Source organism: Delphinapterus leucas, chromosome 2, assembly GCF_059928025.1.
Source record: "Delphinapterus leucas isolate spDelLeu-1000000601 "Yukka" chromosome 2, BTC_Dleu_Yukka2, whole genome shotgun sequence".
Classification (NCBI taxonomy): domain Eukaryota; kingdom Metazoa; phylum Chordata; class Mammalia; order Artiodactyla; family Monodontidae; genus Delphinapterus; species Delphinapterus leucas.
The window spans coordinates 146,548,156-146,575,170 of NC_143130.1; the positions used below are offsets into that span (position 1 = coordinate 146,548,156).

Below are 27,015 nucleotides of genomic sequence, written 5' to 3' on the forward strand. Positions count from 1 at the left end.
ATAACATCTGTGGATGTGGGGAAATGGAATCCTTGTACATTGTTGGTGGAATGTAAAATAGTGCAGCTGCTTTGGAAAACAATTGGCAAAAAGTTAAACATGGAATTTCCGTATGATCCAGCAATTCCATTTCTGGGTATATACCTCAAAGAGTTGAAAACAGGTACTCAAACAAATATTTGTACGTGCGTGCTTACTTAGCCTGTTTACAATAACTGAAAGGTGGAAACAGCTCAAATGGCCAACAAAGGGTGAGTGGATGAACAAAAGTGGTACATACATACAATGGAATATTATTCAACCATAAAGAGGAATGATTTTTCTCTGTACATGGATGAACCTTGAAAACATTATGCTCAGTGAAAGAATTCAGACACAAAATGTCCTATATTGTATGCTTCCATTTGTATGAAATATCCAGAATTATTAAATCCATAGAGATCAAAAACAGACTGGCGGTTGCCAGTGATTGGGGGAAGGGAAGGGAGGATTGGGGACTTGCTGCTTAACGGGTACCAGGTCTTCTCTTGGGATGATGAAAATGTTTTGGAAATAGACGTGGAGGTGCACAACATTGTGAATGAACTAAATGTCACAGAATTGTGCACTTTAAAATGGTTAATTTTGTGTTATGTGATTTTCATCTGAATAACAAAAAATATAGAGATTTATCTTAAAAAAATGAAACCAGGAATTATGGAGTTAGTCTAATTTTTCTTATATCAGGTATTAATTGAACTATCTGATATATTTTCAAAATAAAAGGAATTAAGTGCTCATATTTTTTGGTATATTTTAAAATTACAGCATAATGACATTTTCCACTAAACCTTTAACTTTCACACTGTGATCATAGAAAGGGACAATTTTTGAAAAATATGTATGTTCCTAAGAACCAGCTCTTAATTTTGTGATATTAATCATTGGAACAAAGAGCATAGTAATTCCTTTTGTTGGCATATACTGGCGGGGGGGAAGAACAACAAAAAAATATGATGACCAAACTGATTGATTTTGGTGTGATTTACACATGAAAAAAGTATGTTCACTAGCTTCTTAAAATCTACCATATTCTTATTTATAATTCAAAAACAAGATTTGTTACATTGGTGAAATATATTTTATTTTATATTTTAAATATATTTAAATATTTTAAATATATTTTATTAAAAATAAATATATTAGGCAGGTAGAGTTTCAGAATATTTGTTAAACTATTGAATTTCTTTAGATTTCTTGCTCTGTTTTAAACTTAAACTTTGGATGAGATATGAACGTTAGAAAGTGCCTCCTTTAGCAAAATTCATTTTCACTAGCTGACTAATAAGCCTTTATAGGAGCAAAGGTTTATTCTATTTTAATTAAGCCTCCCAAACTTTCAGGCTCTTGAAGTTTTAACTAAGCTCTCATATTTGCCAAATTGGGCAAGAAACTTTATGAGAACAAATTTTATGATATAATATATTATAATTTCAATATTAGTTCAACGCAGCTGGAAACCAACTTTTCTTATAGTGTGGCAACATTTTATTTTTTTCCTTTTGGCCCTAATTAGGAAATGTTGTAATGAGCATTTGTGTTAAAATTATGAAGAGCAGGAAATTTGTCTCAAATCAATAGGTTGAGATCAGTGTCTGTTAAATATGGAGAGAAAATTATATATTGATCAAAATTACCTCATTGTGAAAAAAAAAGTAGGGGATACCTTTTTGGAATTAATAATAAAACTGCAAACTTGATTTCAACTTCAGATCCTTTAAATGCATCATTATATACATTTTTTATTTATATTAGAGGCAGATTCAGATTTAGGGAGCTTATAATTTTGAGCTGTAAGAAAAGGGAATATAAAATATGAATAAAATATTAGGTAATGGATTTTTGAAAGGGACAAGGCAAGTGTTATATTCTTGTTGCTCCTTATGAAGATTGAAAATGGCTAAGAGATACATAATAAAACTGTTAAATTGAAATAGGAAATAATAACTTAATATTTATGCTTACAGATACAAAACTTTTATATGAGTAAAATTTTATTTCACCTTTAATTTTGGGATGGATATTTTATCAAGGTATAGACTTAGATTCTAGATATTGCCCCAGCATTTTAACTATATTATTCCATTGTCTTCTGTATTCCATAGTTTATGTTGGATGCTCAGCTGCAAGTTTTATTGTTTTTCCTTTGAAGGTGATGTGTCCTTTTTTTCCCCTTGCTGTTTTTAAGATTTTCTTCTTATCTTTGATTTTCAGCAGTTTGCTGAGGGTGGTTTTCTTTCACATTTTCCAGTACAGGGTTGGCTGTATTCCCAGAGTCAATGAGTAATGTATTATATCAGTTTTGGAATATTCTCAGCTGTTTTTTCTGAAAGTATTGCTTCTTCCCCATTCTCTCTCTTCTCAACTACAATTACATTAGCTGTTTGATTCCAACATGTCTCTTATGCTCTGTTCTTTTTTTTCTTCTTCTTCTTTTTACTTCAGTTTGGATGCTCTCTTCAAGTTCACTAATCCTGTGTTTTGCTGTGTTGAGTTGGCTAAAAACCCACCCACAGATTTCTTAATTTCAGATACTGTATTTCTCAGTTCTAAAATTACTATTAGATTCTTTTTCACAGATTTTAATTCTCTATTGAAATGTGAGAATTTTCATCTACTGTGAACATTTTTTGTATATCTTCTTTAACTTATGGTTTTCTTAAAGTCTTTGTCTTCTAATTCTGTATTATCTGTGGGTTGGCATATACTTTCAACTGTTTATTGGTCACATTTTGTCCCCTTTCCTGTACTTTGTAATTATTATCGTATACCAAATACTGTCTATACTAGGATAGAAATTGATGTAAATGTTATTTTCTTTCAATATTATATTAGAAAGAAATGATTAAGTGTTAACCGTCTCAACTCAGCCACAAATTGAGCTGGGTGGTTTGAGTGACAGCTTTAGATATACTTAGTGTGCCTCTGGTTTTAAATGTCTTAAGGGCCAGACCTGTTGCGTTGCAGTTATTCCTCTGTGCTGTGGCTTTGTACTAATGTACTATGAAATTGTTGGAGATTTTACTCTACCATTTGGCTTCTGCCCCCTTTTACTCATCTCACCTCTCAAGGTGGGATGCTTTTGATTGAGAGCAAATATCTTGAGGGGAGACCTATTGAAATTCTGCACTGAAAGTGGTAGGCTCCATCTGTTGTAGTGTGACTTTAACTCCTAATCACTTCTGCAGTGCAGAAAACATTATTTGCCCTGTGTCCCATTCTCTTCTCCTTCCCCCAGAACTTCTTGTGCAGTCCTAGGCCCCAGCAAATCTCCCAGAAGCAAACTGTCTGTGTCTTGTGGGTCCCATGGGATTCCAGTCTGTCATTGCCCGCCCAAGAGCTATCGCAAACTATGCTGGTTTCTCTTTTCCCTGGTAGTGTCCCTCTGTCTGGTTCTTACGTCTAGATGGTAAGTCCTCCCAGTAGTGAAACAATCAGGAGGCTCAGCTTACCCAAGAAGAGATAGCACTTTTCTCCTAGTTTATCCTTTTTGTATCCAAAGTTCTCCATTGTCTTTAAAAATATGATTTTGGGGGATAGTTTACCTTTTTTTGTTTTTCTAGTTGTTGTGGAAGCAGTGACTTGCCACTATGGACTGGTAAATTAGTCTTGTAAAAGTAAAATAAAATTTAGACCCGTATGTTTATTCTTTTATATATTGTATTTATATAAAGTCTGTGTGGTTAGATTATTGATGTTATTGAATGTTAATATTTGCTGTTTAATCTACCAGGCCCAGAAATTGATCATTCTTGATGTTTAGAAAAACCCTATCCAGAGAACCAATTTTAATTTCAAAATTCCTTTTGGACAGTAATAATTTAAATGAAATGTAAACAAAAATTAATTTTCTTTTTCTTTCCCCTTTTCCTGTTTAGTGAGTGATAGTTGCTTCAGGAATCTTGCAGAAGATCGCAGTGGGATAAATCTCAAAGATCTTGTACAAGATCCTTCTTTGTAAGTATTTGGTTTTCAGTATTAAGTGTAAATTAAAACTTTATGATTTGTGTGACTTTTTCCAGAAGAGTTGTAACAGAACTGATTTAAGGTTGAGTAATTTCTTGTTTTCTGACAATTTGTGTTACATATAGTGAAGCACATAGAACAGTTTCAACAGAAGTGAAGTTATGGAACACTTTCTGTTTAGAAATTGAGGAGATTTTAGAAGAAGAGATCAAGTTGTGATTAATGATTGACTTTCAAAGAGTATCTACTAATGGTTGATGATATCTTACCAATGTGGCAGTAGATAGTAGGAAGGGAAGATGGTTAGTAGTTGTTTTGCTTGGGAAGGCAAGACTGAATTTGTTTACATCAATTTTAAGCTTTTTTGAATAATTTATAATAATCATTTGTAAGTATAATTACAAATGTAAAACGGTTATTTGTAATAACAATATACTTGACTGTATTGAATATGTTTCTGATGTTTTACATTAGAACACTATGTATAGCACAAGATTTTTGAAGAGTTTTGTAGGTTTCAATTTTTAATGTTCTGGCACATGAGTCAGTTCCATTCTTTATCAGGACATATTTCATATCAGAATATAATGTCATTTTCTATTTTTATTTCATGAATCAATTTTTTTCAGTTTTATATTAACTGCAAATCATGCATACTATCTTCTGTAGGAAAATATCCTTTCAGTAAGATCACCTTTTATTAAAAAAACATTCAATACTAGTTAAGCCCTGGGCAGCAGGGAAAGAAAATTGAGTGTGGGCAGATGCTTTCTTTAATGATACTGAATGCATTCAGTAAAATATATTATAACAAAAAATTACTCTTCCACATCAGATGTAATCTATACTCATCCAGATTTTACTAGTAATTCATTTAAAATTGTGTGAGGAATAAAACACAGGAGTGTGTTGAACCTGAAGGTTATTGATTTCATAATGATTTTCCAAGTCATTAAAAAAATATAGTTACAAGACAGAATGGTGAAAATGATTGAATATTGAAGTTATTGTAATGAACTCATTATTGTAACGAGTTTTGAAATGAGTTTCCAATCCCAATTCTCTAATTTTTTTTTAATGTCTCTCTTTTCCTCATTCAAAAGGATTGTCAATATTCTTTCTCCATGATTTTTATTGAAAGGAAGATTGATAAGTTGTCCTTTCAGTTCTATAAATATTTAATGAAGAATAGAGTTGTTCTATGTGGATATAAATATTCCTAGTAAGTAAATATTGAATAACATGTGCATGAGGATATGGGAAGAAGCTTTACAATATCATTGAAAGATGTCACCCATTTGGATAAAATAAATTATTCCATTGTATTATTTGTAAGGTATATTTTTGGTACAGTGGGATTATATATCTTTTTAATGCAGTGTTTTTGGAAAAAAATATGCTTATATGGACTTCAATAATATAAAAGCTGTGGAGAATATACTTGAAAATTGGATTATAATAATGAGTTGTAGTGTTTTGAAACACTTTGGTACTTCTTCCTAGAATGTAGAATAATATTCATAATGTCACCTATCACTAAAATAGGAATTTAATCTTAGAGAAAATTTCTAAGAGAAATTTATCTCAGATCACTACTGCATTGAAGTGGACAAAATAATTCTACGTCTCTGTTTTAAAGTAGCTAGATAGCTTAATTTAACATCATTCTCTTAACTTGGCATTAGTCTCTTGGCATTAGTCTTGAATGTAAGAATTCAGTGAGCAAGAATTTGTCTTTGCCCTTGACACTTGGATTTGGAAAGAACTTTTTTCTTAATAAGAATTGTCAAAATGTACTATTAATGACTGTAGTTCATTTTTTAAAGATATATTTCTTACTTGCTGAAATTCTGTAGGGGAAGAAATGCCTGATGTGGAAAACGAATGTGTTTTTTTCAGTTGTTATGATGGGAAATATTTTATTTTGAGTTACTATTCTATAGCAACATTAACTTAGTACATACCTTAGTACATACCTCTTGTCTGGCACAGACTCCCAGACTTTTGATGTAATTCTTTACTGTTTGTTCATCAGTTCATGTACACTACTTTTTGGTTCTATATGAATTGTTTATGTTGTAACATTAAGTAGAAAATATTTCGGAAATAACTTTTCTGCAAAAATCCCCTCAAAAAATAACTGGCATTTGATGAGTACTCCTGACTAGTGTAAGGGTTGCTAAAATTGTATAATATGTTATTTTAATAAATGTTCCAAATAAAAAATATTATTAGAATAAGGTATGTGTATTGAATGAATGCTCTATGTTAATACGCCTGGCAGATTTGTACTATGCTTCACCTACGTGAGCTCCTGATGCTGAAAGGAGTTGATGTGTGAAGAAAAATTAAGTACTGTGTTTCAATCACTAATGCTGTGAGAAAGGAAGACAGAATAAAGAGAGAAGGAAAAAGTAGGTTGAGAAGAACCCAGGCTAATCTGATCAATATTGACACTCAGAATGGTGTGTAGAGTGTCTTAATCAGATAAATGAGCAGGTATGAAATATCTGTGGACAAAGTATAGTAATAAAACCGAGTTGTATGTGTGTATATGTATGAATGAATGAAGTTTGAGAGGTTTACTGCCACAGAGGAGAGCAAAAGGGCAGAACCAAAAGTGACTACTTTATACTCGTATCTATGGCAAGCTAATGGAATAATGTGATAGATCCTCTGTAGTTTATCTAAACTGTGTATAGTACACAACCCAAGATTTTTAGTAAAATCATTGTAGTAAAAGTAATTATTGGGCTTGAGTGAACTGAGTGAGCTATATTGTGTGAACATGATGAAGGAGGGATGCCATGGGAGGAGAAAAAAAAATAAAGTTGTGACTCCCTAAGCAAGACTTTCTGATCTTGTTACTAACTTTTGATTTGTTGTAATAATGAGAGCAGAATCTGACTTGTGGCAAGGTTGTGGTGAGGGGAGTACATGACAAGCTCTCTTCTTTGGGTAGTTACTCTAAGAATATTTGTTTCTGTCGTAGTCTTGTAGGTGTTACGTACAAGACCAAGTAGAGGAACTTGACTTTCACTTTTTGCTAATAATGTGCCTAAAGATTTGTTTGACTTAGTAATTTGCATGCGTGTTAAATTTTGAAATAAACAATTAACAGTTTTAATTACTTATCTTCTATTTATGATTATAAACATTTTAAGAATGATTTCCTCTGCTGTATGTATAATTTGTCAATTTGAGTTGTTTTATGAGATTTCTTGTATTACTTGTGGTCTTCAATGGCACATTGAAAAGTGTCAAATGTAACTTGATGTTATGTTAGAAACGTATCTAATGTGATACGTAATTTTCATACATACAAGAAACTATTAACATGGTATAATTAATTTTTGTTCTCTTTAAGTGGAGGGTTATGTGCTATTTAAATCATGAAAATTTTTGCTTTTTCTTGTTATCTATGCTGGAGAGATGACTATTATATGAAAAAGAGATACTGTATATAGCATACAGGAGATACTGTATATAGCATACTTTAAGTTATATCAGTTGTGTTCTCTATAGTGATAATTCTCAAAAATGCTTTCAAATTTCCATTGTCTATTTGCTGAAGATGAAAGATAAAACATATTACCATATTTATGCTTTAGATTTGTTATTGCTTATTTATAAACTATTTAGCAGAGATAATTATGTGAACTCAGATTCATTTATAGAAATTATTAAAAGCTGTTTAAGAATCAAAAGAGGAAATGTAACATAAGAATGAAAAGGACTAACAGAAATTGAATACCTGTTTGTGCTACTCATTGTGTTGATGCTGATTGTGTGTGTGTGGAGGGGGTTATAGATGGATGTGCCTTGTTTGTTTAATTTGCAAAAGCTCTTAAAAATTTTGGTGCATCGTAGATATGTGATATGTAAATCAGAGGAAGAATTGTTTAATTCATAGAAGAATTGTCCATCTGTGAATACTAGAAATATAATTCATAATGTAGGATATTAGTAATTTTCTTTATAGGGCAAATAGGGAAGGTTTATATTCCTTGAAAATTTTGCAAAACATGACAATTATGTCAGTCTTTGTTGTTTTTCTTTCTGTTATTCAGAATGTATTTTCAGTTGCTTCAGTAATGTTAAGATTTTGAAAAAGATTTTACCAAATTATGACCTCTTGTGATTTTTAAGAAAGGATGATTCAGTAAAATAGAAATCTTATTTATAAATTCTGGATAAATTGTATTATGGATGAGGAAATACTTCTTGTCAATATTCTTGGTGTTTTTTTTTAATTGTGGTAAAATAAGTGTAACATAAAATTTACTGTTTTAACCAATTTTACCATTTATAAGTGTACAGCTCAGTAATGTTAAGTATATACACACTGTTGCAGCCTATCCCTAGAGTTTTTCATCTTGGAGAGCTGTAACTTTATACCGATTAAACAATAACTCCCTGTATTCCCCTCCTCCCAGCCTCTGGCAACTACCGTTCTTTCTGTTTCAGTAGTTTTGGAATACTCTAGGAATCTCATAAGTGGAATCATGCAATATTTGTCTTTTTGTGATTGGTTTATTTCAGTTAGCACAATTGCTTCAAGGGAGTTCCAGCATGTGTCAGGATTTCTTTCCTTATTAAGGCTGAGTAATGTTCTATTATATATATATATATATATATATATCACAGTTTTTTTACTTATTCATCCATTGATGGGCACTGAGTTGCATCTACCTTTTGGCTGTTGTGAATAATGCCGCTTAAAACATGGGTGTGCCAATATCTCCTTGAGACCCTGGTTTCAATTCTTTTGGATATATACCCAGAAGCAGAATTGCTGTATCATATGGTAATTCTGTTTTTAAGTTTTTGAAGAACTTCCATAGTGTTTTCCATAGTGGTTGCACCATTTTATATTCCTGCCAACAGTGCATAAGTGTTCCAATTTCTCCACTTCCTCACCAACACTCATTTTCTGTTGGTTTTTGTTTTTTAATATAGTAGCCATCCTAATGGGTGTGAGGTGATGTGTTCTTGGTATTTTTAACTGAACTTCACTTCTTTTATCTTTAATAATTTTGATGCAGCTCATCTAGAGAGTAAAGAAAAATAAAAGGTACTCTCTCTGATTATTATGATACTTCGGTACCTTGTGAAGTAAACTGTGTTACTTAGTAAAATAGAAATTCTTTTCACTATCATTACAAAGATTATAAAGTACAAACACACCCAGGGTAATTTCATAACAGTATCATTTTAATCAATTAATCTTCCTTGTTATGTATTGTATTACTTGTCTTGTATTAATACTTCTCTTTGTTATACCTAATCTTTAAAGGATTGCTTTTGGGTAAAAAGTAATTTTCTTTTTTTAGTTAGAAGGTGCCTGATTGGAAATGCAGCATACTAATTAAATAATAACAAAAACCTGCTAGTTGAAATGTGTTTTGATAGTATAGATCATTAGTGTTTGATAATGGCATTTAATGTTTAAGAACAAAGATAAAATTGGACAAAATAGTTGTATCTGATTGTAAATTTCTTAGACATGAACATTTTATTTACCTTTATGTGCTTCTTTACAAATTTTACCACCTTTGGTGGAAGCTATTCTTTTCATGGTCCTGAAACACAGCCTCATCCCCCTGAGTATGTATACTTGTCTTCACACTACAATCTGATTGAATGATATTTTGGTCCCTTGGATCATGACATTAAACATGAAGGAAAGGCAGGATTGCCGTCTGGAAAGCAATCATATCTAAATATAGCCTGTACTTATCTGCTGGTGTTAAGACAGGTTGCCGTGGTGAACTGAATTTCTTAAAAATGCCAGTCAACAGAAGATAAACTGGTTTTTGAAGTGGTTATTTTCCGTAGAGCTGTACATTCTCATACTGCAGGTAGATGATTTTAGTTAATGTTTTTTACGGCTTATTGATTACATTTCAATTTTAATGTTTTTTATGGCTTGCTTATTAAATTTCAATTTTAGAGTATCTTTGAGACCTTTAATATATTAAAAAAATATTTCTCTTTAGCTTTTTTTTAAAAATTATTTTATTTTTGGCTGCATTGGGTCTTTGTTGCTGCATGCGGTCTTTCTCTAGTTTTGGCGAGCGAGAGCTACTCTTCGTTGTGGTGCATGGGCTTCTCATTGCGGTGGCTTCTCTTGTTGTGGAGCACTGGCTCTAGGCACGCAGGATGCAGTAGTTGTGGTGCGCGGACTTATTAGTTGTGGTGCACGGGCTTAGTTGTCTGTGGCATGTGGGATCTTCCCGGACCAGGGCTTGAACCCATGTCCCCTGCATTGGCAGGCGGATGATTAACCACTGTGCCACCAGGGAAGTCCCAAGAGACCTTTAATTATTAAACAAAATATGAGTTTTTATATTGTTATCCTTTGTTTTTCTTAAGATAAATTTCATTTGATGTGGAAATGATTTTCCCAAGGACAGCATTTTAAACATTATTGATCATTCATTTTGCTCTGCTGCCAATAGTTCTGCTAAATCTAAGACAGATACCAAAGCTGTCTTGTCTGTAGTAACATCTCTAACTGTAAGTTTTTATCATTTTTAATCAGGTTCCTTTTTGGATTATATGGTTATTAGACTGTAAAGTATATATTTGGACAGTACAGCTTAATCTAGGCTGGTGCTAAGGTATTATGGTACTGTGCTCTATGTCAGAACTGCAAATCCAAAGACTTTGGATTATACTTTACTTTTAGAAGACTTTCTCTCATTTCCATCATTCCGTACATTCCTCGGAATGTATGTTGCAGTTTTTATCGGTTCATTTGTTTAAAAATTTATTTAATCAAAACACTAGTAGATGTTCATCTTACATCCTTCAGCAATTAGGTTTAATTGACATTGTTCTTGTAATTAAGGAACATATGATTGAAGATGGATAATATCTGAGTTGTCTGCCTGAGGCATATAGATGACCAATCCAGTATTAGAATTTTTTAATGAAATAAATAATGTATTGTTTTAATTAGTTGATTCTTTCATTTTCAGGGTACAGACACCTAAGTCAAACTAGCTTCAAAAGCTAATTTGTGATTTGATTGGCATATGTAACTAAGGAGTACTTCTCAAGGAATCAAGAAAGAGTTTCAGAAACCAGATCAAGGGTGGGAGCCTCAAAGAAGAGAATTAGAGAGTTTGTGCAACTGGTTTTGTTTCTCTCACTTTCCGTCATCATCTCTTTTGGTTTTTCTTGGCTTTATTCTCACTTACGGCAGTCAGGCTTTCTCCATGAAATGGGCAAGATGGCTGATAACTTACTCTAATTCCCTTCCTTCTAGCTTCATGATCTCTCTTCAGTTCATCTCTAAAACATAAAATCTCATGGAATAGTTCTGATTTTGTTAATCTGGTCATGTGTCCAAACCTCAGCCAATCACTGTGGCCAGGGGTATAGGCTATCTTGACTTACCAGTCATGGGAGAGATGCCTGTGGTCAGAATGGTGGAATACCCTAATTAAATGAGAGAGAAGATAGTCCCAGAAAAAGAGTGATAAAACTAAGAGATGTGTAGTGTATTCAGTCTCAGCTGTTAATTTAAGGACAAATGTATACATTGTCAAGAATTGTTATTATTTTAAAGCAGAACATTTTGCTTGCCTTCCCATATCATCTCAATTAGATAGGTATTGGTAGTAATAGCTATAATAATTTTAAAGGACTGCATAGTTCAATTAATTGATAATAGTTGTTCCCTATTTCCTGATATTATTTACTGTTTATGTAGTACACACACGCAAATGTGAAATGACTCAGATGAATTTATTACATTAATTACAACTGGCTAGACAGCAGGTGGAATAATAACAGATTATTTCTGTCTTTCCATACTTTCTTCTTTCTTAAAAAGAAACGTTACCGCTATCAGTCAAAAAAGGAAAAGGAGTCAAAGATTCTCATCCCCCTTTCCATTGTAATACCTTAACTGAGGAATATTATTATAGAGGCATATAAAAGTTTAATGGGAGCACTGACAAAGTATTTTAAAAAGAGGTGATCCTTGAAATGAAGCTTTTGTTAAGGAAAAAAAAAAAGCAGGAAAGGAGGAAGGGAGGGAGCAAAGAAGGAATAACAGAGAGAGAGGGAGAGAATGATTGATGATGAGAATGAATAGAAACTCCAGGGGTATGTTACACTTTTTAGAAACTCAGTTTGGCTGAAGATGAATGAGAGTCTACGAGATTAAAACTAGTGATTAAAACAAAGTTTTGATATCCATGTATTTCGTTTATCAAGAACACATTGATACATCTGACACTGATGGTCAGAGTGAAAAAATGAATGATTGCATTGTCTACTTATATTAGTTTTATATTGCTGTGTAACAGATTACCACAAACTTTCTTAGAACAATACGTATTTATTATCTCACAGTCAGGATTTTGGGCACAGTTTAACTGGTTCCTTTGCTCAGGATCTCCCAAGATTGCAAATCTAAGTGTTGGCTGGGGATTGCATTTTCATCTGGAGGCTTGACTAGGGAAGATTGCTCCAAACTAGTTCAGGTTGTTAGCAGAATTTGTATCCTTGTGTTGTATGACTGTATATCCTGCTTTTTGCTGGGAGTTGGCTAGTTTCCATTTGCACCTTCCATCATCTTTACAGTCTATTGCCCACTACATTGAAATTGCCTTTTCTGCATGGGAATCATACTCAATTAGTTTAGTTCTGTCAATTTAGAGATGTAAAACCTAAAGCTCAGCTGAGTTGTGATTTATCTAAGGTCCTAAAACTACATGGTGATGGGCCTCCTGACAACCAGACATTGCGTTCTTTCTACTCCTCGCCTTAGTTTTGACTTTCTTGATTTTGTTCTCACATTTAAAAAAATTTTTTTCCAGTTTTATTGAGATATCATTGACATACAGCACTGTGTAAGTTTAAGATCTACAGCATAATGACTTCACATTTGGTTTTAGTTTGTATTGCTGCGTGTGTAAGTTTAAGATCTACAGCATAATGACTTCACATTTGGTTTTAGTTTGTATTGCTGCGTTTATTAAAAATATGATGGAATAACATCTTAGCACTGGCCACCTAGGAACTGACATTAAAATGTTTGAAAATATTTTTTTCTATATGGCTTGCAGGTATATGACTTTTGATCATTTAATTGTTCTCTCACCATGAACTTTTATATATATATATTTTTCTCAATTTTTATTAGGAGGAGGTGGAACAGAATTTTTGTTTCCTTTGGTTATGGTTTATGTTGGTATCTGCAGAGACTAAACGTGAGATTGAAAGTGAGATTTAACACCTGCAAAGGAAAAGCCTCGATGAAATAATGACAGTTGAGTCCTATATGTGAACTCCTTTTGGATTTTTCAGTGGAAGATTGTTGGTTGTTGGTTGGGAAGACAAACAGGCAGGTAAAGAAGCTTGCTAATCAAGTCTGCCTAAGTATGCTTCCCTAATGAGTTTCCTAAGAAACACCTGCTTGTGACTCAGCTCACATTAGGAAGAAAATGACAAAAGAAAAGCTAGGAGAGACCCATTTATTTCTTTTCTAGATGTTTTAAGAGTTTAAAGTTTTAAAATACTATTCTTTGAGAGTAAGGAGAATTAAATTACCTTTACCCAGCTGGGAAAACGTCCACAATACTAGACAATTGGGCAGCAGTTTAAAGGAGACTAGCCCTTGCTGCCCCTTCTTTCCACTCCTACCTGGTCACTGTGGTAAATGTTAACTACCCTAATCTTTTTTTTCCCTCCGAGAGAGATTAAATGAACGTTAAGAAGGAAGCCTAAATTTTAAATTTAGGGTAATCCATTTAGGGAGGAAGGCTGGTTGAGCTGATTGAGCTTGGATTTTTTTCCTTCCTGGAGTCCTCTATGATCTCCCATGTGCTCCTCCTATATGTTGCCTAAACTTCTATCATAGCTTTTTACACTATATTATCATTGTTTGTGTATGTACTGTCTGTATTTCTCAGTAGATTATAACTTACTTAAGGGCAGAGACTGTTCATGTTTAATCTTATATCGCTACCACCTACCACAATAGACCCAACCAGACATATTCCTTAAATAGTTGAGTGAAGGAATGAATGTGCGATTTAGTGACTAAATGAAAGAGAGGGTAATGGAAAGAGTAAGAGATCAACAGACTGAATGTATAGTGAATATACATTGGCAAAACCTGCGTTTTCCCCATTCTTCAGGCAGTTCTGACATTCAGCCCTTTATTGATGTTCAATACAAGTCTACCCTCTGTTGACCTAATAGCTGTATTTAAACTTTGATCAGCATTGGTTCCTTCTGCAGCCTCAGTATCTTTCTAAGTGTGTATGACATAAATGAGAGACCTAACTCCATGAGCAAAAGGAGTCACTAATCTTCATGGTTTTGATTTATAGGCAGTTGCTGTTTAGAATACTGAGAAGATGTCGCCAACAAAGGATTCCATTTTTTCCTGATGAAATCGAGGAAGATCCCTGAAAGCATTTTCAAAATTGAATCTATTTCTGAACAGTTCACTTTGAAAATAACTCTCATAGCATAATTTTGTAGAGGAAAAAAAATAATTTGAGTAATTCAGTCTTACTTTAACTTGTTTCTTAAAAGACAGTAATTTAAAAAGTAAGTTAAGATAGTATTTTTCTTTTCTGTAAAGTTGTATCTTATCTTCCCCTCTTTTATAAATAACTAAGAGCATAGTCAGACAAAAAATATTTAAGTTGCACTTTGTGAGGTGAAGTGACATTTATATTCTGGTCAGACTTTCACTTAGCCACCTGGCATTGAGTGCAAATTTTTATAGTTCACTTAAATTGGAAGCAAAGTGATATTAAGTCTTGACATTTTTTAGCAGAAAAAAATGAAATGTAAATAGGGTACTTTTTAATACTTAGTTTAAAACATTCTTTTCTCCTCTATCATTAAGTCAAGAATTTAGAAGTGCTTAAAAAATAACTAATGAATATTTATTGAGTATATACTATGTGTCATTTAATATGGTAGGACCTGGAAAATAATGGTAAATAAAGCAGGCATGGTCCTTGCCATAATTTGGGGGACAGTTTTTAATAAAATGGACTTCAGGTTACTCTTTCTGTTTCCAGAATACCTTTATAAAGGACAGTGGTTTGGGAAGGTGTCAGATATTGCTAAAAAGATGTAATCCAAAGGTCAGTTGTGTGTCCTAATAAAGTATATTACATTCTCAAAAGGGTAGAATTAGATCATTTAGATCATTTGTTATATATGTTATTTATAACTTTTAAATTTAGTTATTTCATTGATTTATTCAGACCAGTGATTTAGTCAGGATAATTGGATTTGAGAAAGCCATCCAGAACAAGCTGTAGTTTGTCAGTGCCTCACTTAAAGTGTAATGGAAAAACTGAAGACAGTGTTTTAGATTTGATCTGGCTATCACTGAAGAGATTAAGACTTGCTGAAATTGTTTGTTGCACTTCTAATTCTTTGTGAATTTACTTTAACTTTTTTTTTGGAGGGAGTGGGGAGCAGGTAGGGAGCCTGAACAGAAGAAGCATTATCCTCCTCTCCTAAGGATCTCTTTAATGTCTAGACAACTTTATTCTTTATTGAGATCTAAATCATATACCATACAGTTCATCCATTTAAAGTGTACACTTTAATGGGTTGTTTTAAAATTTTTATTTTATATTGGAGCATAGTTGATGAACAATGTTGTGTTAGTTTCAGGTGTACAGCAAAGCTATTCAGTTATACATTTACATGTATCTATTCTTTTTCAAATTCTTTCCCCATTTAGGTTATTACAGAATATTGAGCAGCATTCCCTGTGCTATGCAGTAGGTCCTTGTTGGTTATCTGTTCTGAATACAGCAGTGTACATGTCAATTCCAAGCTCCCAATCTGTCCCTCCCCTCCACCCTTCTCCCCGGTAACCATAAGTTTGTCCTCTAAGTCTATGAATCTATTTCTGTTTTGTAAGTAAGTTCATTTGTATCTTTTTTTTTTTAGATTCTGCATATAAGCGATATCATATGATATTTGTCTGACTTACCTCACTTACTATGGTGATCTCCAGATCCATCCATGTTGTTGAGGTTGGCATTATTTCATTCTTTTTAATGGCTGAGTAATATTCCATTGTATATACGTAACACATCTTCCTTATCCATCCATCCGTCAGTGGACATTTAGGTTGCTTCCGTGTCTTGGCTACTGTAAACAGTGCTGCAGTGAACACTGAGGTGCATGTATCCTTTCGAACCATGTTTTTTTCTGGATATATGCCCAGGAGTGGGATTGCTAGATCATATGGTAGCTCTATTTTTGGTTTCTTAAGGAACCTCCATACTATTCTCCATGGTGACTGTACCAATTTACATTCCCACCAACAGTGTAGGAGGGTTCTCTTTTCTCTGCACCCTCTCCAGCATTTATTGTTTGTAGACTTTTTGATGATGGCCATTGTGACTGGTGTGAGGTGATATCTCATTGTAGTTTTGATTTGCATTTCTCTAATAATTAGCGATGTTGAGCAGCTTTTCATGTGCCTCTTGGCCATCTGTATGTCTTCTTTGGGGAAATGTCTATTTAGGTCTTCTGCCCATTTCTTGATTGGGTTATTTGTTTTTTTGATATTGAGCCAGATGAACTGTTTGTAAATTTTGGAGATTAATCTCTTGTGGGTCACATCGTTTGCAGATATTTTCTCCCATTCTGTGGGTTGTCTTTACATTTTGTTTATGGTTTCCTTTGCTGTGCAAAAGCTTTTAAGTTCAATTAGGTCCCATTTGTTTATTTTTGTTTTTATTTCCATTACTCTAGCATATGGCTTGGAAAAGATATTGCTGCAGTTTATGTCAGAGAATTTTCTAAGAGTTTTGTTGTATCTGATCTTACATTTAGGTCTTTAATCCATTTTGAGCTTATTTTTGTGTATGGTGTTAAAGAATGTTCTAATTTCCATTTTTTACACATAGCTGTCCAGTTTTCCCAGCAGCATTTATTGAAGAGATTGTCTTTCCTCCATTGTATATTCTTGTCTCCTTTGTTGTAGATTAATTGACCATAGGTACATGGGTTTATTTCTGGGCTTTCTATCCTGCTCCATTGACATGTATTTTGGTTTTTGTGCCAGTTCCATACTGTTTTGATTACTGTAGCTTCGAAGTCAGGGAGCCTGATTCCTCCAGCTCTGTTTTTCTTTCTCAAGATTCCTTTGGCTATTCAGGGTCTTTTGTGTCTCCATACAAATTTTAAGATTTTTTGTTCTAGTTCTGTGAAAAAGGCCATTGGTAATTTGATAGGGATTGCATTGAATCTGTAGAGTGCCTTGGGTATTATACTCTTCTGACAATATTGATTTTTCCAATCCAAGAACACGGTATATCTTTTCATCTCTTTGTGTCATCTTTAATTTCTTTCATCAGCATTTTATAGTTTTTGGAGTACAGGTCTTTTGTCTCCTTAGGTAGGTTCATTCCTAGGTATGAATAAACCTAGGAATTATTCTTTTTGATGTGATTGTTTCTTTAATTTCTCTTTCTGATCTTTCGTTGTTAGTGTGTAGAAATGCAACAGATTTCTGTGTATTAATTTTGTATCCTGCAACTGTACCGAATTCATTGATGACCTCTACTAGTTTTCTGGTAGCATCTTTAAGATCTTCTGTGAATAATATTGGGTTGGCCAAAAAGTTTGTTCAGGTTTTTCCTTAAGATGTTACAGAAAAACCTGAATGAAGTTTTTGGCCAACCCAATATTAAGTAATTTGCAGTGACAGTTTTACTTCTTCTTTTCCAATTTGGATTTCTTTTATTTCTTTTTCTTCTCTGATTGCTGTGACTAGGACTTCCAAAACTATGTTGAATAAAAGTGGCAAGAGTGGACATCCTTGTCTTGTTCCTGATCTTAGAGGAAGTGCTTTCAGCTTTTCACCATTGAGTATGATGTTAGCTGTAGGTTTTTCAAGTATGGCCTTTATTATGTTGAAGTATATTCCCTCTGTGCCCACTTCTGGAGAGTTTTTATCATAAATGGGTGTTGAATTTTGTCAAAAGCTTTTTCTGCATCTATTGAGATGATCATGGTTTTTATTCTTCAATTTGTTGATGTGGTGTGTCATACTGACTGATTTGTGGATATTGAAAAATCCTTGCATCCCTGGGATAAATGCCACTTGATCATGGTGTATGATCCTTTTATTGTATTGTTGGATTTGGATTGCTGGTATTTTGTTGAGGATTTTTGCGTCTATGTTCATCAGTGATATTGCCTGTAATTTTTTTTTGTGGTATCTTTGTCTGGTTTTGGTATCAGGGTGATGGTGGCCTCATAGGATGAGTTTGGGAGTATTCCTTCCTCATCAATTTTTTGGAATAGTTTCAGAAGGATAGGTGTTAACTCGTCTCAGAATGTTTGATAGAATTCGCCTGTGAAGCCATCTGGTCCTGGACTTTTGTTTGTTGGAAGATTTTTACTCACAGTTTCAATTTCAGTACTTGTGATTGGTCTGTTGATATTTTCTATTTCTTCTTGGTTCAGTCTTGGGAGATTGTACCTTTCTACGAGTTTGTTCCTTTCTTCCAGGTTGTCCATTTTTTTGGCATATAGTTGTTAATGATCCTTTGTATTTCTGTGGTGTCCGTTGGAACTTCTCCCTTCTCATTTCTAATTTTATTGATTTGAATCCTCTCCCTTTTTTCTTTTTTTATCTTTTTTTTTTTTTTTGCGGTACACGGGCCTCTCACTGTTGTGGCCTCTCCTGTTGCGGAGCACAGGCTCCAGACGCGCAGGCTCAGCGGCCATGGCTCACGGGCCCAGCCCCTCTGTGGCATGTGGGATCCTCCCGGACCGGGGCATGAACCCATGTCCCCTGCATTGGCAGGCGGACTCTCAACCAGTGCGCCACCCGGGAAGCCCTCCCTTTTTTTCTTGATGAGTGTGGCTAAAGGTTTATCAATTCAGTTTATCTTTTTGAAGAACCAGCTTTTAGCTTCATTGATCTTTTCTATTGTTTCCTTTGTTTCTATTTCATTTATTTCTGCTCTCATCTTTATAATTTCTTTCCCTCTATTAGTACTACCTTTGGGTTTTGTTTGCTCTTCTTTCTCTAGTTGCTTTAGGTTTAATTTTAGGTTGTGTATTAGAGATTTTTCTTGTTTCCTGAGGTAAGATTATATTGCCATCAACTGCAGAAGACCTTCCAATACTGGCAGGTAGGCCTGGCCCACAGGTCACTGATTTTTTCCCCTGGGTCCTGGTGTGAACAGGACCTTGTATGCACCCTCCAAGAGTGGAGTTTCTGTTTCCCCCAGTCGTGTGGAATTCTTGCGATCAAACCCTGCTGACCTTCAAAGCCAGATTCTCTGGCAGCTACTCCCCCCGTTGCCAGACCCCCAGGCTGGAAAGCCTGACGTGGGGCTCAGGACTTTCACTTGTATAGGAGAACTTCTGTGGTATAATTATTTTCCAGTTTGGGGGTTACCCACATGGCGAGTATGGGATTTGATTTTATCACAGTTGCACCCCTTCTACCATCTCGTTGTGGCTTCTTTTTGTCTTTGGATGTAGGGTATCTTTTTTGGTAGGTTGCAGCATTTTTTTTTTTTTTTTTTTTTTGGTCAATGGTTGTTCAGCAGTTAGTTGTGATTTTGGTGTTTTTGTAAGAGGAGGTGAGCTCACATCCTTCTACTCTGCCATCTTGCTGGCCAATTCCAATTCTTAATGGTTTTTATTGTATTCACAGAGTTGTGCTCTCATCACCACCATCAATTTTTTAGAATATTTTCATTGCCCCAGAAACGACTCCCCAACCTCCCCCTCCTAGACAACTATTAGTTTACTCGTTGTCTGTATATTTGCCTGTTTGGGATAATTTGCATAAATAAATAAATATGTTCCTTTTCTGACTGGCTTCTCTCACTGAGCATAGTATTTTCAAAGTCCATCCATGTTGTTTCACATGCCAATACTTCATTATTTTTATTGCCAAATATTATTTCATTGTATGGATATACCACATTTTGTTTATCCATTCATCAGTTAATGGACAGTGCGATTTTCCCACTTCTTGGAATTATGAATAATACTGCTATGAACATTAGTTGTAAAGGTTTTTGTATGGAAGTATGTTGTCTTTTCTCTTTAATACAGAGCAAGCGGTAGAATTGCTTGGTCATATGGTAACTTCATATTTTAACATTTTAAGGAAGTGCCAGAATCACCCCCTTTCCCCCCAAATTTTTGTATTGTGGTAAAATACACACAATAAAGTTTACCATCTGAACAATTTTTAAGTGTATAATTTGATGGTATTAAGTATGTGTGTATTTTTGTGCACTTATCACCAACATCTATCTCCAGAACGTTTTCATCTTCCCCAAATGAAACTCTGTACCCATTAAACACTAACTCCAGTTCTGTGCTTCTCTGCAGTTCCCAGGAATTGCTCCTGGCAACCAGTATTCTACTTCTGTCTCTATGATTTTGACTACTCCAGAAACCTCATATAAGTAGAATCATACAGTATATGTTGTTTTGTAACTGGCTTATTTCACTTAACATAATGTCCATAATGTCTTCAGAGTTCATCCATGTTGCAGCGTATCAAAATTTCCTTCCTTTTTAGGGCTGAATTATATTCCAGTGTATGCAAATAGCCCATTTGGTTTATCAGTTAATTTGTCAAAGTATACTTAGATTACTTCCACATTTAAGCTATAGTAGCCATCCTAATGGGTGTGGGGTAGTACCCCAATTTCCCTGATAATTAGAGATGTTGAACATCTTTCCATGTGCTTATTAGCCATTTGTGTGTCTTCTTTGAGAAGTGTCTATTCAAGCCCTTTGCCCATTATTGAATTGGGTTATTTGTTTTTTTGTTATTGAGTTTTTGGAGTTCTCTGTATAATGTGGATATTAATCCCTTATTACGTATATTAATTGCCCACATTTTCTCCCATTCTGTGGGTTGCCTTTAACCTTTGTTGACATTGTTGTTTGATGAAGAACATTTCTTAATTTTAATGAAGTCCAGTTTGTCTTTTTCTTTTTCTTATTTTGCCTGTGCCTTTGATGTCTTATCCAAGAAATCACTGACAGATCCAATGTTATGAAGCTTTTGGCCTATTTTTTTTTTTTTAATATTTGTTTATTTGGTGGCACCAGGTCTTAGCTGCAGCATGCAGGAGCTTCATTGCAGAGTGTGGGATCTTCGTTGCGGTGTGTGGGATCTTTAGTTGTGTTATGTGGGATCTAGTTCCCTGACCAGGGATCGAACCTGGGCTCCCTGCATTGGGAATGCAGAGCCTTAACTACTGGACCACCAGGAAATTCCCTTGGCCTACGTTTGATTCTGAGAGTTTCGTAGTTTTAAGTCTTACATTGAGGTCTTAGATCCATATTAAATTAATTTTTATGTAAGGCATAAGGTAAGAATCCAACTCATTCTTTTGCATATGGACATCCAGTTTTCCAACAGAGTAACATTTTAATATCTTTAACAGTTTTTCACTATATTTTTGAAGTATTTTCTTAGTGGTTACTCTATGGCTTACAACAAATATCTTAACAGATCCTACTTATTTATAATAACTTAATTTGTGTGAGATATAGAAATATTAATACTGTATAGCTCTATTTATTTTCCTCCCTTTTTAAAAACAATTATTATACATATTTTCTCAAAAATGTTACAATCCCAACACATAAATTGTTATAATTAGGTTATATAATTTTATATCTTTTCAGGAAACAAAGTATGTGTGTATAAAAGTGTTCATTATGTTAATATTCTTACTATTTTTTATTCTTTTCATTTGTTCTTGTGGCGTTATCATCTAGTATGATTCCTAACCCAACACAGCTTTGTCCCTCAAGCTTCTTGTGCTATTTTGTCAATTATATTTTGTTTTTATGTGCTATAGGCCCAACAATATAATTAGGTCTTTCTCTATATACATACAAATGTCATTTTATACAGTTGCTCTTTAAATCAGTTAAGAAAAAAAGAAGTATACAATTATACTGTCTTTTATAATTAACCTATACAATTACCTTCGCTCTTCATTGTGTGTGTCTGTGTGTCTCCGTGTATATTGTAATTACTCTGGGGTATTGGCTTTCAGTCTTGAAAGTTTTTTAGTATTTATTGTAAGGTAGTTCAGCTAACAATAAATTCTGCCTATTTTATTTATCTATGAATACCTTTATTTTGCCCTCATTTTTGAAATATTACTTCCCTGGACTTAAATTTTTATTTGACCCATTTTTTTTCTTTCAGTGGTCTAAATATTTATATCATTCATTCTACTGCATTCTAGTCTCTGTTTCTGATGAGAAGTCAAATGTTTATCTTATTGGAGTTCCATAATATGTGATAATTCAGTTTTCTTTTTACTTTCATGATTTTGTCTTTCACATTTTTACTGTAGTGGGTTTATTTGTGGATGTCTTATCTTAATTGGAGTTGGTTGAGGCTCTCAGATGTGTAGACCAATGTTTTTCATCAAATTTTGGAAGTTTTCAGCCATTTTTCCTTGTAATATTTTTCACCTTCATTCACTTTATTTTCTCCTTCTGATACTCCCATTACACATACATTAATGTTTTTGGTGGTGTCCCAGACTTTTCTGAGCCCCTGTTCATCTTTCTTTATTCTTTTCTCTCTGTTCTTTGGTTTACCTAATCTCCATTCCTTTATCTCCAATTTCATCAATTCTTTCTATTGCCAATTCATATTTAATGTTCCCCTAGTGAATTTCCATGTCTTTCTTTTTAAAATAAATTTATTTATTTATGGCTGTGTTGGGTCTTTGTTGCTGCACCCGGGCTTTCTCTAGTTGCGGCAGTCGGGGGCTACTCTTCGTTGTGGTGCACAGGCTTCTCACTGCGGTGCCTTCTCTTGTTGTAGAGCACGGGCTCTAGACGTGCAGGCTTCAGTAGTTGTGGCTTGCGGGCTCTAGAGCACAGGCTCAGTAGTTGTGGCGCACGGGCTTAGTTGCTCCGCGGCATGTGGGATCTTCCCGGACCAGGGCTCGAACCCGTGTCCCCTGCATTGGCAGGCAGATTCTTAACTACTGCACCACCAGGGAAGTCCCCCATGTCACTTTTATACCTTTCATCTGCAGAATTTCAATTTGGTTCCTGTATTATAATTTTTTTGTTGTTATTTTGTATTTAATGAGAAGTTGTCATCACACCTTCCTTACCTTTTAATTTTTTCCCAGTTTTATTGAGATGTAATTGATATATAACATTGTATTAGTTTAAGTTAACAACATAATGATTTAAAATATATAGATACAGATAGTCCCTGACTTAATAATGGATTGATTTAGACTTTTTCAACTTTACGATGGTGTGAAAGTGATATGCATTCAGTAGAAACCATACTTCGAATTTTGAAATTTGATCTTTTCCTGGGCTAGCACTGTACCAAATGATATCTCTTGTGATGCTGAGCAACAGCAGTGAGCCGCAGCTCCCCGTCATGCGATCGTGAGAGTAAACAACCAACACACTTACAGTCATTCTGTACCCATACAACTGTTCTGTTTTTCAGTTACAGTACAGTGTTCAATAAACATGAGAAATCCATTACTTTATTATAAAATAGACTTTGTGTTATATGATTTGGCCCAGCTGTAGACTAATATAAGTATTCTGAGCACTTTTAAGGTAGGCTAGGCTAAGCTAAGAACTTCAGTAGGTTAGGTATATTAAATTATTTTCGATTTACAAAATTTTCTCCTTATGATGGGTTTATCAGGATGTAACCCCATTGTAAGTTGAGGAAGATATGTATTGCCAAATGATTACCACAATAAGTTTTAGTTAACATCTGTCATCTCACATAGCTGTAGTTCTTTTTCCTTGTGATGAGAACTCTTGATGTACTCTCTTAGGCACTTTCAAATATGCAGTACAGTATTGTCAACTATGGATACTATGCTCTATATTATATCCCAAGAACTTATTTATCTCATCATTCTAAGTTTGTACGTTTTAACCACCTTCATCCATTTCACTCATCCCCCACCCCCTGCCTCAGGCAACCTTCAATCTGTTCTCAGTGTCTATCACGTTTTTTTAAAAACTTCCATATATAGGTGAGATCATACAGTATTTGTCTTTCTCTCTCTGGCTTATTTCACTTAGCATAGTGCCCTGAAGGTCCATTCATGTTTCACAAATGGCAAGATTTTATTTTTTATGGCTGAATAATATTCCATAGTGTGTGTATTTATGTGTGTATATATATAGATACACACACACATATATATGTATACACAGAATTTTCCTTATCCATTCATTCATCCATCCATGGACACTTAGGTTGTTATCATGTCTTGGCTATTGTAAATATGCTGCAGTGAACATAGGGGTGCAGATATCTTTTCAAGAAGGATTGGTATTTTTCTTTATTTTATTTTATTATTATCATTTACCGGTTCCTTTTTTTTTTTAACATCTTTATTGGGGTATAATTGCTTTACAATGATGTGTTAGTTTCTGCTTTATAACAAAGTGAATCAGTTATACATATACATATGTTCCCATATCTCTTCCCTCTTGCATCTCCCTCCCTCCCACCCTCCCTATCCCACCCCTCCAGGTGGTCACAAAGCACCGAGCTGATCTCCCTGTGCTATGTGGCTGCTTCCCACTAGCTATCTACCTTACGTTTGTTAGTGTATATATGTCTATGCCTCTCTCTCGCTTTGTCACAGCTCACCCTTCCCCCTCCCCATATCCTCAAGTCCGTTCTCCAGTAGGTCTGTGTCTTTATTCCCATCTTACCCCTAGGCTCTTCATGACACTTTTTTTCCTTAAATTCCATATATATGTGTTAGCATACGGTATTTGTCTTTCTCTTTCTGACTTACTTCACTCTGTATGACAGACTCTAGGTCTATCCACCTCATTACAAATAGCTCAATTTCGTTTCTTTTTATGGCTGAGTAATATTCCATTGTATATATGTGCCACATCTTCTTTATCCATTCATCCGATGATGGACACTTAGGTTGTTTCCATCTCCTGGCTATTGTAAATAGAGCTGCAATGAACATTTTGGTATATGACTCTTTTTGAATTTTGGTTTTCTCAGGGTATATGCCCAGTAGTGGGATTGCTGGGTCATATGGTAGTTCTATTTGTAGTTTTTTAAGGACCCTCCATACTGTTCTCCATAGTGACTGTGCCAATTCACATTCCCACCAGCAGTGCAGGACTGTTCCCTTTTCTCCACACCCTCTCCAGCATTTATTGTTTCTAGATTTTTTGATGATGGCCATTCTGACTGGTGTGAGATGATATCTCATTGTAGTTTTGATTTGCATTTCTCTAATGCTTAATGATGTTGAACATTCTTTCATGTGTTTGTTGGCATTCTGTATATCTTCTTTGGAGAAATGTCTGTTTAGGTCTTCTGTCCATTTTTGGATTGGGTTGTTTGTTGTTTTGATGTTGAGCTGCATGAACTCAATAAACAATAAATGCTGGAGAGGGTGTGGAGAAAAGGGAACCCTCTTGCACTGTTGGTGGGAATGTAAATTGATACAGCCACTATGGAGAACAGTATGGAGGTTCCTTAAAAAACTACAAATAGAACTACCATACGACCCAGCAATCCCACTACTGGGCGTATACCTTGAGAAAACCATAATTCAAAAAGAGTCATGTACCAAAATGTTCATTGCAGCTCTATTTACAATAGCCAGGACATGGAAGCAACCTAAGTGTCCATCAACAGATGAATGGATAAAGAAGATGTGGCATATATATACAATGGAATATTACTCAGCCATAAAAAGAAATGAGTTATTTGTAGTGAAGTGGATAGACCTAGAGTCTGTCATACAGAGTGAAGTAAGTCAGAAGGAGAAAAATACCATATGCTAACACATATATATGGAATCTAAGAAAAAAAAAATGTCATGAAGAACCTAGTGGTAAGACGGGAATAAAGACACATCCCTACTAGAGCATGGACTTGCAGATATGGGGAGGGGGAAGGGTAAGCTGTAACAAAATGAGAGAGTGGCATGGACATATATACACTTCCAAACGTAAAATAGATAGCTAGAGGGAAGCAGCCGCATAGCACAGGGAGATCAGGTAGGTGGTTTGTGACCACCTAGAGGGGTGGGATAGGGAGGGTGGGAAGGAGGGAGACATAAGAGGGAAGAGATATGGGAACATATGTATATGTATAACTGAATCATTTTGTTATAAAGCAGAAACTAACACACCATTGTAAAGCAATTATACTCCAGTAAAGATGTCAAAAAAAAAAAAAAGTATAGAGTATTCGAAAGGGAGAGTCTATCTCCTTTTGGCCAAAGACTTCGTTAAGGAAAAGGAAAGAGTGTTTGAATTATCAATATCCAGAGATAAGGTAGATTGTAGGAGCACAGTTGTGGGTATTTAAAAAAAAAAAGAATAGGAATTTTTTGGCAAATAATGAATGTGCAGAGCATTAAATACATAAAAGAAAGTAATGGGAAACTATTGAAGGAAGGGACTTGAATGGCAAAGGAAAGAAAACTTCTGAGCAGGAAAGGCATGTTGGGAATTGTCATTAAAAGGATAATTAACTGACAGTAGTGTGCATGAAATGGGCTGGATCCAGAAAAGCATGGAGATTATTAATGCAATTGTACATACTTGACTATTCCCATAAATCACCCTAAGTTCTAAGTTATTCATATTTCAAAAGTTAATAACTTTATATATTAAGTGGTGGAAATACTAGAATTACTTCTACAATACAAATATATGGTACATAGATTCCAGTCATCAGTCATATAATAATTTGCTTCTCTTTGATTATAAATCCCAGAATATATATTCAGGGTTTGGAATCTGAGAAGTCTCTTTTTCAAAACACTTTACATATTATATGAGCTATGTTAAAGTGGATCTAAGTTTAGTCTGTGCATCATCACGTTTCAGAAGCTGCTAGTTATCCAGGTCGTGATATGTCTTTTTCACATATACATGAATATAAAAATAGCACTATATGTATAAATTTTCTTTTTAAAGTGCTTTACAAATATTATTTCTCCCTAT

At 34.4% G+C, this 27,015-nt stretch overlaps 1 protein-coding gene across 5 annotated transcripts in view; it reads left to right on the plus strand.

Moving 5' to 3' along the window:
• GPHN (gephyrin) overlaps nt 1-27,015 on the plus strand; it is a 606,903-nt gene that overhangs the window by 110,961 nt on the left and 468,927 nt on the right. For all 5 annotated transcript variants that reach the window (XM_089907851.1, XM_089907850.1, XM_089907848.1 and 2 more), the window contains exon 2: nt 3,918-3,996. In XM_089907851.1, coding sequence (XP_089763977.1) covers nt 3,918-3,996 — 79 coding nt within the window. The remainder of the gene's footprint in view (nt 1-3,917; nt 3,997-27,015) is intronic.